Below are 16,685 nucleotides of genomic sequence, written 5' to 3' on the forward strand. Positions count from 1 at the left end.
GGCAAACTGACCCTGACTTTTTGAATGTTTCCTTGACTCCTTTTGGTTTTATTGTCTCTGGATTGCATCCAAACTCCCTTCAGGTTCACTATTAAAGCTCACCTTGAAGGTTTTATGCCATCCAGCCCACAGATGTTGATTCATATGAAGATAAATTATACTCTCAGCAGGAATCTATAAAAAATAGTTTGGGGCAAGAAACTGAAGAGCTTAGAAATGATAGTTGGTATTTTCATCACTTGTGGTTGACTCAAAGTAAGGAGATGGAGGTAACAGAAGGAATAAAAATGTGAAACAGTCCTTCAGGAATGGTATTGGGCATGAAAGCTCAGAGTGAGGTTGTTGAAAAATGTAAGTACAATAAAGAAAAGCTATGAGAAGGAAAAAGAGATAAAATGTCTTCTTGAGAGAGATGAAATGATCATGATAGAACAATGCCTCCTTTCCTATTTGGTATGTTTTCTCACAGTAAGAAGGCTGTATGAATGGGAAAGAAAGGAACAAAAAATGTTCAAGAGGAGTTGAAACCCAAGAGAATAGGAGCACTCTGCTTCTGATATGTTCACTTCATAAGGTGCAGAATAATTGCATTCTAAGGTACTGAAAAAAATGTTATGCTGGGACAGAGTGATGCTTGCAATGGTCTCTTGCATGTTCTAATATTAAGAATTAGAAATGACAAAGAGAATCCTAATTTTTCAATAAAAGGAAGAATAGTCAAAAATTATAGGCAAGATTGAATTAGATTTCTAGCCACAATTTCATACCCCCACCAGTTGTCTGGAGGGTAAGGAGAGATACACCATTGTATCACATAATCTCCCTCAATGTTCTACTTGAGCCTGCTGCTCCTTGTGAATACTACCTCTTCTTCTCCCCTGCCCCTTAATAGCTTTCCAGCTACACGTTGTTCATTGGGGATGCCGATCACTTAACCCACACTCACTCCATAATGATTAACAAAGTACCAATACCATCATAATTCTCACAAACTCCCACATCACTTTTCCTTTCCCATCCCAGTAAGAATGAATCCCTATCCAGCTGTAAATTATTAAAATTTTTCTCTGTCCACTGCCTACTCATCTACTTCCACCACTCTGAAGCTATTGGAAGGATTTATTTTTCATATCCTATATTAATTTCTATAAAAGGGCCATGGGTCAGAGAGAACTTCAGGGTATTCCTTCATTTAGGGTCTGGGTCATTTTCTTTGTCCTTAGGAATCCCAAGGATTCCTTTGAACCCACCTTTGAACCTTTGAACAAAATTTAGTTAACAGAATAGTGAGACAAGGATTCCCTTTAAGCTTATGTGACTTTCATGGTTTGGGGATGAGTTGGGATTATGATGGACCACCTCCTAATTAGCTATTTACCAATGAGACATGTCTTGGGATGTTCAAGGGAGAAGCTGAATTATGAGCTCCTAAGAAGTGTATATAGATGCCTGGGCCAAGAGAGTGGTTGGAAGTATTTGAATTTTCAAAGAATCATTTGACTAGGGTAGGATTCCTTGACCAGTCAATTAACAATTAACAAGTTGTTTTTAAAGTTAAGAAATACTGCCTCTCAAGAATTTCAGTCTTCACTACTCATAATGCACTTTTCATAATGCTCTTTGGAATACCTGCTGCAAGGTAAACACTTGCTTTCATCTGAAACCTTTCCCTCTCCTGCTTCTTCCATCTTTTTGAAATCACTCAATCTGGAAACCACTGGCTCCCTCCTGCTAACACAGCTTCCCTGGCCACCCTTTCTAATAGTGGCTTTACTTTCACTTAAACCTCCTGACTCAATGGTCCTAGCGTGAAAGCTGGAATCCTTCTTGCTCCCTGATGGCACTTTAAGTCTTCCCTCTATTTCCATCACTCAGTGACATTTACTTCCTTGGAATTCATTCAATCTATATTTACCAACTAATCAAGATTCTAGTGGCTGGTACCAACTGATTTCCCAAACATTCTCCCTATGAGTGGAATGGTCTTTCTCCTCATCTCTGATCTGGCCTTTATGACTTCCTTCAAGTCCCAGGCAAAATTCTATCTTCCAAAAGAAGCTTTTCCTGATTTGCCCTAATGTAACTGGGAGGTTGGGGTATTTGAAGAAGTATCTATCTATCTATCTATCTATCTATCTATCTATCTATCTACACATCTGAGGAAGTATATATGTTATAATATGTTAAGTTTATATAACTATAACTATATATTAAATATATAAACATATGTTCAACCTCCTAGTTACTCATATTGTTCATTTCCTGTTCTTCTGCCATATCATAGCTACATATAAAGATGGTTATACCATTGATCTTGTTAATATTCACAAGTGTTCCACTTATAGGTTCAGGAATTCTAAAATTCACTTATTTGATCCCAATCTGTTATCATTTCACCTTTTCTACTGCTGTGAGACTCTTAACCCTGCTTTTCCATCCTTATTGTGACTCCAGACCAATTTCTAGGTCATTACTTTTGCTCTAGTAATATTCTCCTCCTTTTTCCATTTTGACCCCTTGGTGAACCAGTTTACTTCTACACTATCTTCTTCTCTTGAGTCCCTTACTCCATTATTTTATCACTAATCTGACCCTGCCATGGACTATTATCACCATCTACTGTCTTTACCCCTACTCATTGAATGAAGTTGGAGAAAACAATGAAACTTTAGTGGTTAGATCCATTATACAGATTTATGTTGTGGAATCTCAACTGGGTCCTCAGTGTGGCCAGGCAATCCTTTTACCCCTTCCTAATTGATTTACTATCTCACTTACCACAGTGGCTTTTTCCTTCTAATAGCTCTTATACCAACTCTTTCAGCTGAGAAGCTTGCCTCATATTTCATTGTAAAAATTGAGGCTGTTTACAGAGAGCTCCCTCTTCTCCCCTCCTCATCTCATCTCATCTCATCTCATCTCACTCAGGTTTCATTCACCAAAATGTCCCTTTTACCCCTGTCTTACATGCAAGGATAGACCTTTTCCTTGTCATAATTAACCCCTCTACATGCACAAGTGATCCCATTCTATACCATCTTCTCCTGATGATCCCTGCTCTCTCACTAATAATTAATCTTTTCCTAATTATTGCTTGCTTTCCTACTCTCTACAAACATACCCATGTCTCCCCTGTCCTCATGAAGCTCCTGTTCAGTCTGTCCACATGCTCCCAGATACTCCCATTTTGGACTAAACTCCTTGAGAAGGTTATGTACAATTGTTATCTCTATTTCCTTTCCTCTCACTTTTAAACTCTCTGCAGTCTGGTTTTTAACTTCATCATTCAATTCAAACTATTCTCTTTACATTTCCCCATGATCTTTGAATGACCAGATCTCATTGCATTTTCTTTGGCTTCATTCTTCTTGACTTCTCTGCAATCTTTGTCACTTTTGATCTCCTCTCCTCCTTAATACTTTCTTCTCTCTAGGTTTTTGAGACACTGCTCTCTCCTAGTTCTACTTGACCTTTATTCAGGTCAGATCCACTAATTGCAGGTATTCTCCAAGACTATTCTGAGTCCTCTTCTCTTCTCCCTCCACACCATTTCACTTGGTAATTTCATTAGCTCCTATAGATTCAATGATCATTTCTATCCTATTAATTCCCAGATCTATCCATCCAGTCAATCTCTCTTCTGAATTATAGTCTCCTATTTCCAATTGTCTATTGGATACCTTAGATTGGATGTCCCACAGCCACCTTAAACACCAAAACTGAGCTCATAATCTTCCCTCAAGTCCTTTTATTTTCTGAATTTTCCTGTTACTGCCAAGGGCCCTAATATCTTCCCTGACTTCTAGGTTTAAACCTTGACTCCTTACTCTTATTTCCTAATTCCAACCTATTGGCAAGTCTTGACAATTTTACTTTCATAGCATTTCTTATCTATGTCCCCTTCTCTCTGACATGGCCACTCTGATCTAAGCCCTCATCACCTCATGCCCAAGTCCAATCATGTCATCTCCATATTTGATAAAACTCCAATGACTTCCTATGATCTCTATGATTAAATATAAAATATTTCTCTCAAAGCCCTTCATTACCTGGCCCGATCTTATATCTTGCTCCCTACCACATATTCTATGACCCAATGATACTGGCCTTCCTTCATTTCCTTTACCCAATACACGCCATCTCTCAGCTCAGTGTTTTCATTGGCTGTCTCTTGTTTGTACATGGTGGCATAAGTATAGCCTCCTTGATTACATTGCAATTTTCATGAGAGCAGATAGTTTTTGCCTTTTTTTTTTTTGCATCTGCAACACTTAGTTCAATGCCTGGTATATAGTATGTGCTTGATAAATGCTTTTTTGACAGATTTTTATAAAAAGATGGCTAGTAAGCATGAATAAAAGCTAGCAGTGATCACAACAAGCTGGTATATTTCATTAGGAACAAGTTGTTCCAGATAAACTAATTTTTTTTAGCAGTGTTATTGGGAGATTGGACAGGAAGAATACCCTAGAACTGATATATGGAGGCTAGATTTTAGCAAAAGATGAAGTCTTCATTTTTTTTTCTTGTTGAAAAGATGGATAGGTGTCAACTGGACAGTTTGGAATTTGGATTTGGAAGGGGTTGAGTGATGATATCTCAAAAAGTAACAATTCATGGTTCCACTACAATTTGGAAGCTGCAATATCTTAGGATCTGCATTTGGTCTTGTTCTGCTTTTATCCAAGACCTGGATAAAGGCATAGAATTATCACACTTGCAGATAACAAAATGCTCAGAGCAATAGCCAGTCCATTGGATGGCAGAGTGGCATGAAAAATGAGCACTGGGTTGAATCTAAAAATATGATTTGGGGGACAAAATTTGGTTTTACTGGTATAGAACATTTACGTGACTACTGCAGATTAGTCTCTACTCTGAAATGAGTAATTACAGAGTTGCCTAGTGTACTGAGACATTGAGTAAATTGTCCAGTGTAGCATACAGCCTATTTAGGTGAGAGGTGGGACTTGAACTCAATCCTTCCCAATGCAAGGCCATTTCTTTATCCAGGAGGACTATATATATATATATATATATATATATATATATATATATATATATATATATATATACACACATATATATCACTACGATATTTCAAAATTAGTCTTTTAAACAAAGCCTTATTTATATATAATATATATCACTACTATATTTCATAAATATAGTCTCATAAACAGTCTCATAACTGTGTTAAAAAAATCCATTCACCAATGCGAGATAAGGAAAGTGCAGTTAGCCTGTTCTTTACCTGCTTAAGATTCTGGGACTCTCAAGGACTATGGAGGCACAGCAACCAAGACTGGTGATGTGATATTACCAGTCTTTTTTGCCTTGGTCAGATAACATCTGAATATCAAGTTTAGTTTGAAATGCTCCATTTGAGAAAGGTTATGAACAAGCTCAAGGGCAAACAAGATGGCAAAGAGACTCAAAAATCATACCATATTAGGATTAATTAAAGGAAGTAGAAGATGTTTAGCCTGCAGAAGACAAATTATAGGCAGATCATTGGACAGAACACTGGACCTGGATTCAGGAAGCCTTGAGTTCAAACCCTGCCTCAGATACATACTAGCTAGATGACCTGAACAAATAAATCCTTTAACTTTCATTTGCCTCAGTCTTCTCATCTGTAAAATGAAGATAATAATTATATCTATCTTCTCAAGTTGTTGTGAAGATAAAATGAGATAAAATTTATAAAAGATTTGAATATCTCAAAGTGCTCTGTAAATACTACTGTTATTGCTATTGTTATAATGATCATTACCACTCATAACTTGAATGACAATGTGCTTACTGGAAGAAATTCTCACTTAAAGGAGTCAAAAACAGGCAAAAGCACAGATTTTGTTGAAAAAGGTGGGTTTTTATTATTGTTGATGTTATTTTTTTATCATTATCACTATTACTCATGACTTAAATGATAATGTACTGACTGAGAGAAACATTCCCCCAAAAGATAAAAAAGATATGCAAAAGCACAAATTTTATTGTAAAAAAAAATTGAGTTTTTTTATTGTTGTGATCATTACCATTATTACTTATGGCTTAAATGATAATGTGTTTACTAGGAGAAATATTCCCCCAGAGGAGTTAAAAACATAGGCAAAAGCACAGATTTTATTTTTGAAAACACATTTTGGTTATAAGACACAATCTGCCATTTTGGAAAAATTTAAGGCACGTTAATAACTACAGCATTTCTTACTCAAATAGGCAACCCTTTTATCTTCACAGGCTAGTAACAAGGGTCAATTATTTTCTGTAGCTGTGCTCCCTTTTGTGATTTCTCTGCAGAAAATTAACTTTTGATAGGATTATGGGGAAAAAGAATCCACTTTTTTTTAAACATGAGAATCTTTGGGTTGAATTAACTTATAAAATTATATTTGTACATTTGGCCATAGAAAATGTAGCAAGCTGAGAAAGCATATGAACCTCTGTGTGCGCTTGTCTAAATATTTTCCTTATTTTCAACATCCGTGCTTCACTTACCACCAGAGGTTCAGTACGTGGGCGAGGGAGGCAGGAAAAAGTCTCTCTTAAGAAGGTCGTGATCTCTAGTAGAAGTTGGCAGGCTGCCATCTTGAGGGCAAAGGGGCAGCCACATTTGGTGGGGTTCACAGTACCTGTGAAGGAGGGCATTTCTTTGTTAAGAGGAGAGCCCAAAGGATGATGCAGAGGTTCAGTCTGATGAACACCATTACACATGTGTAAAATCAAAGTGTATCTCTAAACATGGAAGCATTCCCAATCAATGTCAAGTGGAAGACTTTAATTCCTCAGAAGGCTGTCTATTCACATCTATACACATAATAGTTGTCCATTTTGCAACTTTCTAGAGATGATCTCAGAATCATGTCATCAGATAACCCATTAGATATTTGAGTACTATATCGACCCTATCGAGAGTAAAGGATCCTAGGTTTAAGAATCAAATGCTCAAAAAAAAATTGAATTCTAAAAATTCTTTAATTTGTCATTCAAACAGATTCAGGTTATCTTAATTATGTAGGACAGGCTGGCCAAGTGACATGCTGGTCTTGTAGCCAAGAAGGAAGCCCAATAGCTTAAATCTTGATTTACTAACTGTATTGCTGAGAAAAAGCCACTAGATGGGGCAGAGGATAGGAAACTCAACCTGAAATGGAGAAGAGCCAAGCTCAAACCTCAGACAATTATTAGCCCTCGGATGCTGGGTAAATAACTTCCCCTCTGCCATCTGCCTCAGTTCCTTTAACTATAAAATGGGGACCATAATGCCATCTCCCTCCCAAGGTTGTGAGGATCAGATGAGATATGTGCAAAGCACACAGTAGGTGCATAATAATAAGTGTTTGCTCCTTTTCTGCCTCAGCCAGCTCCCTAGAATTTATTCCCCCTGAAGACAACAATGGTCTTTGGTGGTAGAAAGAATTCTCAAACTAGAAGAAATCACAGACCCTTTGCATATTTGTGTAATGGAAAGCAAACAAGCTCAATGTTGAGCTATAAAATAAGATCTGCTTAGCAGCAACCAGATAATCTAATGGCTTGTCTATACAGAGAAGCTTTGCTGACCTAAACCTTCTCTATTTTTCTGGGTTTTAATACCATTTACTTGATATGTTGCCATGACTACAGTACAACTATGGAATGTTCTTCACTTTTACCTTGAGGAATGCACAACATAAATTAGTTTAGCAGCTCTAGAGGACCAGCTAGGTAGAGGGAACAGAATGATGTTGGAACTGATACCTGATATCAATTCTAAAACAGAAAGTAAGGAGTTTTTTAAAAATTAAAATTTTATTTTTTATTTCTTTAAACCCTTTCCTTCCCTCTTAGAATCATGTATTGATTCTGAGGTTAAAGAATGGTAAGGACTAGGCAATAGGGGTTAAGTAACTTGCTCAGGGTCACATAGCTAGGAAATGTCTGAGGCCAGATTTGAATTTAGGACCTCCCATCTATAAGCCTGACTCTCAATCCATTGAGTCACCCAGTTGCCCCTGAAAGTAAAGATTTGAAGAAGAGAGAAAACAACTTTTTGACACATTTGGATAACAAGAAACACAGCCTTTTAATTTTTGCTAAGTGTATGGTGCTATTGTTTGAAACTGTCCCAGAAACCTCTCTATAGTAAGCCCAGCCTACATTAGCCTCAAAGCTTGGCTTGGAGATAAGACACAGTCAAGAATACTAGGTATTTTTCTATGGTATCTAGGTTTTGGAAGAAAATAAATTGAGCATGGGAGCTTGGGGAGTTACTCCTTCTAGATGTATTCAGTTCGATTCTGGAACAATTCCCCCTATCTCTCTATGTGTCAAATGTTCCCATACTACAAGGGTCAGACTTGCAATCTGAAAAGAAAAAAAAATCTTTACTTTTTTTCTCTTTTGTATTTTGATAAATACTGAAGAAATTAGAATTGTTAAACTTTATCTTGGGAGAAACTCAGAACTGGTTTGTTTCGTATTGTGGAAGCCTTTACTGCTTTCAATACACAATTGCTAATCAACTATTTTGTATCCTTGTTTCCAGTTTTCATTTTGACAAAAAAGCTCTGTAATCAAAGCTATTAGAAAAAAAATCAAGTGACGACCTCTGTTGATAAGTATTGATTAAGTACCTACTACATACCAGGAGCTATACAAAATGCTTTGCAAACATTCCCTCATTTGATCCTCACAACTTTACTAGCTATTATTAGCCCCATTTTAGAGATGAGGAAACGGAGGAAGGCAGAGGCTAAATGACTTGTCTAGAGTCATACAGTAGCTAGTAAGTATATGAGGCCAGATTTGAATGCAGGATGTCCCATCTCCAGGACTGGCTCTCAATCCACTGAGCCATCTAACTGGCCTCCTAATCTCTTTTATAGAAAGGGAACAGGATATATATATATTTTTTTTTTCTTTCTTTACAGAAAAATAATTTTAATGTTATCATAGAAAAGATAAGATAGGCATTTAGGTTGAGATGACAGGCATGATGAAATACAAACTATTCCTTAAAATAGTGAACTTAACATATATTACTATATATAGATCCAGTCACAAATGCTTCTCTTTTCTTCTGCAAAAAGTCTTTCCTGGTCTTCTTTAATGCTAATGGTTTCTTTCTGAGATTATCTTGTAAATATATATATATATATACATATATGTAATAGTTAAAACATATTTGTAATATATATTTATAAATTTTTACATATGTATCTTATATATGCACATTATAATATATGTATTATATGTATATATATTATATCCTAGAGGGATGCTGGCTGCCTATGGGCGTTTAGGGAATCTGCCCTAGCGGAGCCCCTGCTCTCTAAGACCATCCTTTGCTGTGACTTTGGCATCGACCAATGGCAGTGCCACATGAGCAGCGGTCCATTTCTCCCCATCAGGGACCATGGAGACAGCATCTCTGAGCTCCCTAGCAACAGCATCGTGGCAGAAGTGATTTTTGAAAATGCTTTTTGTGTTCTGTGGTTGAGTCACAGCAGCAATTAGCTCGGATGCTGGGCTTTTCAGACGTTGCTAAGTGACATTTACTAGGCTGTTTGCATTATTTTCTCTCTCTGCATTTTGTTCTTAAGGCCACCATCCTGATTCATCATGGCAGGGCCACACACAGGAAAGCGTTTCTGAACAAAGGGCTTGTGATGGATGCACCTTAAGGACCTCTTTTCTGCCAAGGCCTCCTGTGGACGTCCCTGTGCTGTTTCTGGGCAGCATAGTATTGAGAGTTCTCTGAGCTAAAACTGGGAACACAAAGGTGCTTCCATTAGGAATTGGTCCCTCAGAACCCTGCCTATGACGAAGGGAAGGGGACAGAAGCTTCTTGGCTGAAATATATACACGTCTACCTTAGTGGCCTCCCATAAGGAATGGTCCTGAGAAGGCAAGTCTCTCTTTAAGCCATCCCTGCTCTGAAGGACCTTTGGAAATTCAGGGCTGTGCTAGGAAGGACAGGATCAGTGGTTTGGATCTTGAAGGGAGGCTATTAAAACCAATTCCTTCCTCCTATGGATGAGGACGCTGAGGCATAAAGAAGGTCACACGGTTAGTGTCTGAAGCAGAGTTTGCTCCCAAGTACAACGCCCTACTTGTTATGGCACCTTAAGTAAAAAAAATGTAAACCCTTACCTTCTGTCTTAGAATTAATACTGTGTGTTGGTTTCAAGGCAGAAAAGTGGTCAGGGTTAGGCAATGGGGTTAAGTGACTGGCCCAAGGTCACACTGCTAGGAAATGTCTGAGGCTACATTTGAACTCAGGACCTCCCTTGTCCAGGCTTGGCTCTCCATTCACGGAGCCACTTTGTTGCCTACAGACATCTAGACTTCTAATAAGTGTTATTATCACCACCAATTATTATTACAGATGAGGAAGCTGAGTTTCAGCGAGGTTAAAATACATACCTCCAGTCCCAAAAACTCCTACTCTCTTCTGCAAAAAGTCTTTCCTGGTCTCCTTTAAGTAGCACTAATTTACTCTGTGTGTGTGTGCGTGTGTGCGTGTGCGGGTGTGTGTGTGTGTGCGTGCGTGTGTGTATGTGTGTGTGTGAACTCCTGGCGAGCACAGACGTCTCTTGCCTTTGTGTTTCTTAATGTCATAGGGATCAGTACAGAGCCCGGCACCTAAGGAGGTTTTCGATCATTTCACGTTGTCTTGACACAGCCAATAAGAAGGTTTTAAACATGTGTCCCCCCGATTCCAGGTCCAGGACTCCCTCTGCTCTCCACCAAAATGCTTTTACTAAACAATTAGACTGAAGTCTGTCCCAGGAGGGCCCTGCAAGGCCTCGTGGCCTGTACTGGACTCTCAGACGAGTGTGGAGGGAGGCATCTCAGAAATGGGTCCTCAGTGGATGTGTCTAATATAGTGTTCTTTTTTCTTTATTTTTTCATTTTGGAAAATTTCATTTAATTATTTATACTGTTATTCTATTCCTGGCACAGATGGCAGCAAGGTGGCACAGGGGTAGGACTCAGGAATCTGGATGATGTGCATTTGAATTCTAATTGTGTGACCCTGCACAAGTCACTTAATCTTTCTGCCTCAGTTTCCTCAATTGCAAAATGGGTATAATAGAGCACTTATCAACCTATTGTGGTGAGGATTTAATGACTGAACATAGGTAAAACGGTTTACAAACCTTAAAGCACTATAGAAGTGATTGAGCTATTAATAGATGTGCATTGAATTAACCTAGAATCATGTTCTTACATTTATAACTAAATACATAAAAAGATATTCTCAATCTTCTAGGCTGCATTTTATTCTTTGGTCCAGATCTGTGATTTCCCTGACAGAGTAAACACCCAGGGTAAAAAGTCCAACTGCATGTACCAAAAAGGGAAGAACCGCTTCCCAACTTGGAGTCTTGGAGAGCTGCCTATGGAACGGGAAATTAAGTGATGGACCAGAGGCAACACTTGAACAGGTTCCTGAATCCAAGGCTTGTTCTCTACCATCCAAGCCATACTGTTTCTCAACATAAGAAATGAAGTTCATAAGTTTAATATTATTGTCTTATAACCAGAAAAGGTGATGGGACACTCACAAATGCATGCGGATATGGTACAGTAGAACACATGTACACAAATGGTCTTGGAAAGGACATATACAAACTTCTTTGAAGTTCTATGGCATGAGACCTGAATTTGATTTCCAGTTATAAATACAGAATGACAGGCATTCACATTTTTAACACCTGTGAATTTATTTTTTCTAGGTTTCAATTGGATGTTGAATGCTGCAACATAATTCAATTAAATATTTCAATACTTCAGTGGCCTCGGTGATTTGAAAAGTATTTCATTGTTAAAAATTTCTCTCTATGCTATCTGATGGCATGTCAGTCTCAAAATAACAAAGGAGGTAGAAGGAGGGAGGTTTCAGAAATGCTAGTAATTTTCCACCACTTTAAATAGGGCTATTCTCTCTGAAGGGGATAGAATCAATTTTTAATATTTGTGTGATAGCAAAATGCAAAAGGACAAATACAAAGGCGAAAGGCGGGGAGACAGCATGAGTATGATTCATTACCTCTGTTCTATAGCCCCTTGTGATCTTTTCAGCGCCCCTGTCCACATGCTTTACAGTCATGCACAGCAAAAAAGGGTGAGGGCATGTGGGGAAGTGGCAAGAATATGAAAGAGAAAAGAGAATTAAGTGCTCTTTCTAAAGCAGAGGTTCTTACAAGCAGGGGTTCTTGTAGTAAAGGGAGTCTCCTTACTGTCATCTAAAAAGTCTTCTTCCTCATCCTCTTTTCTCAGTTTCCTCTTGGTCTCCTCGTCGTAAATAAGACCTAACAGATTGGCTGGGCTCTCACTTTCTCCATGGCACAGTTCATTCAGTCGGACACCAATTGCCTGCCATAAAGAGGGGAAAGAATCAAAAAAACAAAAACAAAAGCATACAATTTCAGTTTCTGAGAATCGGGTCTTAGTGTTATAGAGAATGTAATATTGGTGAATCATTCCAAGCATGGCATGCCTTGGCAGTACCATTTTTCTGATTTTACATATATAGAAACCAAGAAACAGAAAACATTAATGGTGTCTCTAAGATGTATTAGGCTAAATTTTTATATGAATAACTCCATGCAAACAATCTACTCTTTGTTAATTCTGTGTGGAGAAAGAATAGCACTGGACCTGAGATTCCATTGGTAAAAGAGCTTCAAATGAGGAATTATTATTATTATTATTTTGTCAATGCAGAGAGTACAGTTTCCCTGCAACGGAGAGAAATGCCTGGAGCATTAAGGAGCTAAATGACTTTAGGGTCCCACAGCCAATGAGGCTCAGAGGCAGGACTTCAACCCACATCTTCCAGGTCAGAAGATGGCTCTCTATCCATTAGAACATGTTACAAATCCAAATTTCTCTTTTGTCTATGAATGTTTTTTTTTTTTAATAGCAAAAATCTAAGAGAATAAGCAATGATTTGTTGTAGAAGCTATTGCTAACAAAAAACAAAACAAGCAAACAAACAAAAAACCAAACACCAAGTCTTGATCCTCTGGAGGATTTCTGATAATGCTCTTTGATGATACTTATCTGGATAGTAATGAATGGGGAATTTTTAATGTATTCAGTCATGGAAGTTATCTTTGTATACCACTCAGGGAAGCACTTTTCCCAGTCTACTTTTGTATAGTCTGGGGGATTTTCTTGTGTGATATTACAAATGAGCAAGAAAAACAAAATCAACTAGAAAACAAATACATTTTGCACATAGATGTTATTGTTGTTCAGTCATTTCAGTCATGTCTGGCTCTTCTCAATCCCGTTTGGGGTTTTCTTAGCAAAAGTCCTAGAGTGGTTTACCATTCTCTTCTCCATATCATTTTATAGATGAGGAACTGAGGCAAAGAGTGTTAAGTGACTTGCCCAGGGTCACACAGCCAGTGAATGTCTGAGGCCAGATTATTTGAATACAGGAAAGATTGGCATTCTATCCACTGTGCCACCTAGCTGCTTGTACCAAGCTATAATACCCAACTATTACATCAGGAATAGGAACTATTTAAAGTAACTTAATAATAGCACATGGGTAGAGTCCTACTCTATGAAAGTTTATAACAACATTATATCCAGAAACTCAGAATTGTCTCTTATTAGAGCACTGCCAAAATTTACACATCCTTATTTACCCTAATTTTACCAATTTACCCTATTTTACCAATCCCCCCATTGGGAAGAAGAGACCAAGTCATCAAGGCTTCCCAAATTGTCTTTTCACTACCCCTTATTGAAACAGTGGGAGTGGTGAACCCTGTTATGAACAAATCAGGGACCTTATTATAATGAGCTAACTGTTAGACAACCTTGGATGTCCTGAAAAGTGGCTCAAAAATGAATTTAAGTGCTAAAATAGCTATTTTTTCCCTGCCCTATTCCACTATTACCATCTTTGAATATTCAAAAAATGCTAGTTATATACCCCTATAAGGTTGGTAAAAAAAAAAAGAAAGGTTCTATTTGTGCTAATATATTAATAGCACTTTGTGTGGTATCAAAGAAATCAAAACAAAATAGATGGCCATCAATGAGGGGAATGACTAAACAAATTGTGGTGGATGAATGTATTTAGTAAGAAATGATGAATATGATGAATAGAAAGGCATGGAAAAACAAATTGTTTTATTATGGAAATAAACTGTTGCAAAGTGAAGTAAAAAGAAAGCCAGGAAAACAATACATAATATCTATAAAAAGACAAACAGAATATCAGTGTTACGAAATTTTAAAGAAGAAGCCTGGCCCTGAAAAAGAGATGTGAGGAGATACCTTTGACTGGACTTTGGATATGGGGAATGGTCATACATGTGATTATTCTATTATCAATTGGATAAAATGTCAATTTCTTCTAACGCATTCATGGTATTTTGTTTTATTTCCTTTTTTGTTTATATATATTTTAAAACTAATTTTTTATTATGAGGTGACTCGAAGTGGGAAAGGATTTATATAAGAGGAAATTAAGGCAGAATGAAAGCAAAATATATTAATAATAAGTATAATAATATATTACTATATAAACAAATACAAACTATATTAATGTTAAATTAATAAGACATTAATATATTAAATAAAAATTTTAAAAAATCTAGTTTTATAATAGGGAAAAAGCATGATGTACCAAAAGGTTATGTGATATCTTACTTTATACAACAAGCAAAAATCAGAGCTAGGATCTGAGTCCACGTTTCTCTAGATGTCAAGCTCAGTTTTTTTTCCCCATTATACTATTTCTAACTACTGAGGACCATTTCTTTCCTTCAAGGTCCAGCTAACATGCTGCCCTCTCTACAAAGTCTTCCTTAATTCCATTTTTCTCCCCTTTCCTCTCTCAACAACCCTACACTTCCCATGAAAATGAACTCTTTTGTCATCCATTTTCTTATAGCATTTTGCTTAGATCTATCTTTTGCACTGATGGCTCTTTATCATACTTATTTGTGTAGAAGACTGCCAGTTCCTTAAGAGAAGGATCTAAGTCTTATCTAGCTTTGCATCTCAATGCCTAGCACTAGAGTAGATGCTTTAATAAATATGTTATGTTAAATTCAATTGAATTCTGCCTAAATCTGTGGGAAGGAAACAAGAACAAGTTCTGGACTTTCTGCCATTGTGTTGGAATAAGCAACAGTGGGACTATCCATAGAGAGGAAATTGTCAAGACTGACAGTTGATGGGGGAAGGGGTAACTGGGAGTGGCAGTTGGAGCTTGTGACTAGCACTTCCTTCCTTCCAGGCTTCCTTCCTTCCTGGTGTTGGAGGTGGGAGGAGCGTTGGATTCTCAGTCTGGATTAGGAGTGCCTCTACTTGGTTCATCCAGAAGATACAGGCCCAACCAGTTCTGAAAGTTAGAACTATTCTTGTTGCTTTCTGTCTACTGCTTAGATTCTGAAATTGGCAAAACTACCACAGAGGATGAGAGTGGGAGAAACCCTCCACCAGCCTGTGAGGCCTGGCCTCAGCTCCAAAGCTAAGAAGACTCCATCCTTATTTAGGGACTTCTCTCTTCTTTTTTTCCCTGATATCTCTCCAATCCAAACTGGTTATTAAAATTTCTCTTATTAGAATATCACAGTCAAAGAATATCTACCCTTTGACCCAGCCATAGCACTGCTGGGTCTGTAGCCCAAAGAGATAATGGACACAAAGACTTGTACAAAAATATTCATAGCTGCGCTCTTTGTGGTGGCCCAAAACTGGAAAACGAGGGGATGCCCATCAATTGGGGAATGGCTGAACAAACTGTGGTATATGTTGGTGATAGAATACTATTGTGCTAAAAGGAATAATAAAGTGGAGAAGTTCCATGGAGACTGGAACAACCTCCAGGAAGTGATGCAGAGCGAGAGGAGCAGAACCAGGAGAACATTGTACACAGAGACTAACACACTGTGGTATAATCGAGCGTAATGGACTTCTCCATTAGTGGCAGTGTAATGTCCCTGAACAACTTGCAGGGATCCAGGAGAAAAAAACACCATTCATAAGCAAAGGATAAACTATGGGAGTGGAAACACCGAGAAAAAGCAACTGCCTGAATACAGAGGTTGAGGGGACATGACAGAGGAGGGACTCTAAACGAACACTCTAATGCAAATATTATCAACAAAGCAATGAGTTCAAATCAAGAAAACATCTAATGCCCAGTGGACTTACGCGTCGGCTATGGGGGGTGGGGGGGAGGAAAAGAAAATGATCTATGTCTTTAACGAATAATGCTTGGAAATGATCAAAAAAAACATATTAAAAAAAATAATAAATAAAAAAAATGAGCTGCAAAAAAAAAAGAATATCACAGTCAAATAAGTGGACTATCTTTTCTGGGCATAAAGGAAGCTGAACATCAGCTCAGTCATTTAAAGACAAACGGTCCTTATCGGATCCCTGCTGCTGCCTCTCAGCAGGGGAAATCTCTCACCTCTGCCTCACCAGCAGCAATATTCCCTCTCTCCCTAAACTCCTCCATTCCTTGCTACAAGCCTTCCTTATCCCCTGTTTTTCCAATTCCCCATTTTCCCCAATAAATATTACACATCAAGATTTTGAGCAAATTACTAAGTAATAATCTTTTCTTTGATGAATACCAAACCAAGGCAGACATGGATTTTGTCAAAGTACCCTAAATAAAAAATGCAATTAGAGTTGAATTCTTTGTACCTTGA

At 37.7% G+C, this 16,685-nt stretch overlaps 1 protein-coding gene across 31 annotated transcripts in view; it reads right to left on the reverse strand.

Annotated features, from left to right (window-relative positions):
• Positions 1-16,685, reverse strand: part of UNC80 (unc-80 homolog, NALCN channel complex subunit) — a 230,409-nt gene that overhangs the window by 106,067 nt on the left and 107,657 nt on the right. For 22 of the 31 annotated variants that reach the window (XM_056808118.1, XM_056808124.1, XM_056808110.1 and 19 more), the window contains exons 24-25: positions 12,234-12,369; positions 6,505-6,638 (exon numbers count right to left, since the gene is read on the reverse strand). In XM_056808118.1, coding sequence (XP_056664096.1) covers positions 6,505-6,638; positions 12,234-12,369 — 270 coding nt within the window. Of the gene's footprint in view, positions 1-6,504; positions 6,639-12,197; positions 12,370-16,685 lie in introns of all 31 variants that reach the window. The other 9 variants (XM_056808112.1, XM_056808104.1, XM_056808099.1 and 6 more) reach the window with 1 other exon arrangement.

This window comes from Monodelphis domestica, chromosome 8 (assembly GCF_027887165.1).
Source record: "Monodelphis domestica isolate mMonDom1 chromosome 8, mMonDom1.pri, whole genome shotgun sequence".
In the NCBI taxonomy this organism is placed as follows: domain Eukaryota; kingdom Metazoa; phylum Chordata; class Mammalia; order Didelphimorphia; family Didelphidae; genus Monodelphis; species Monodelphis domestica.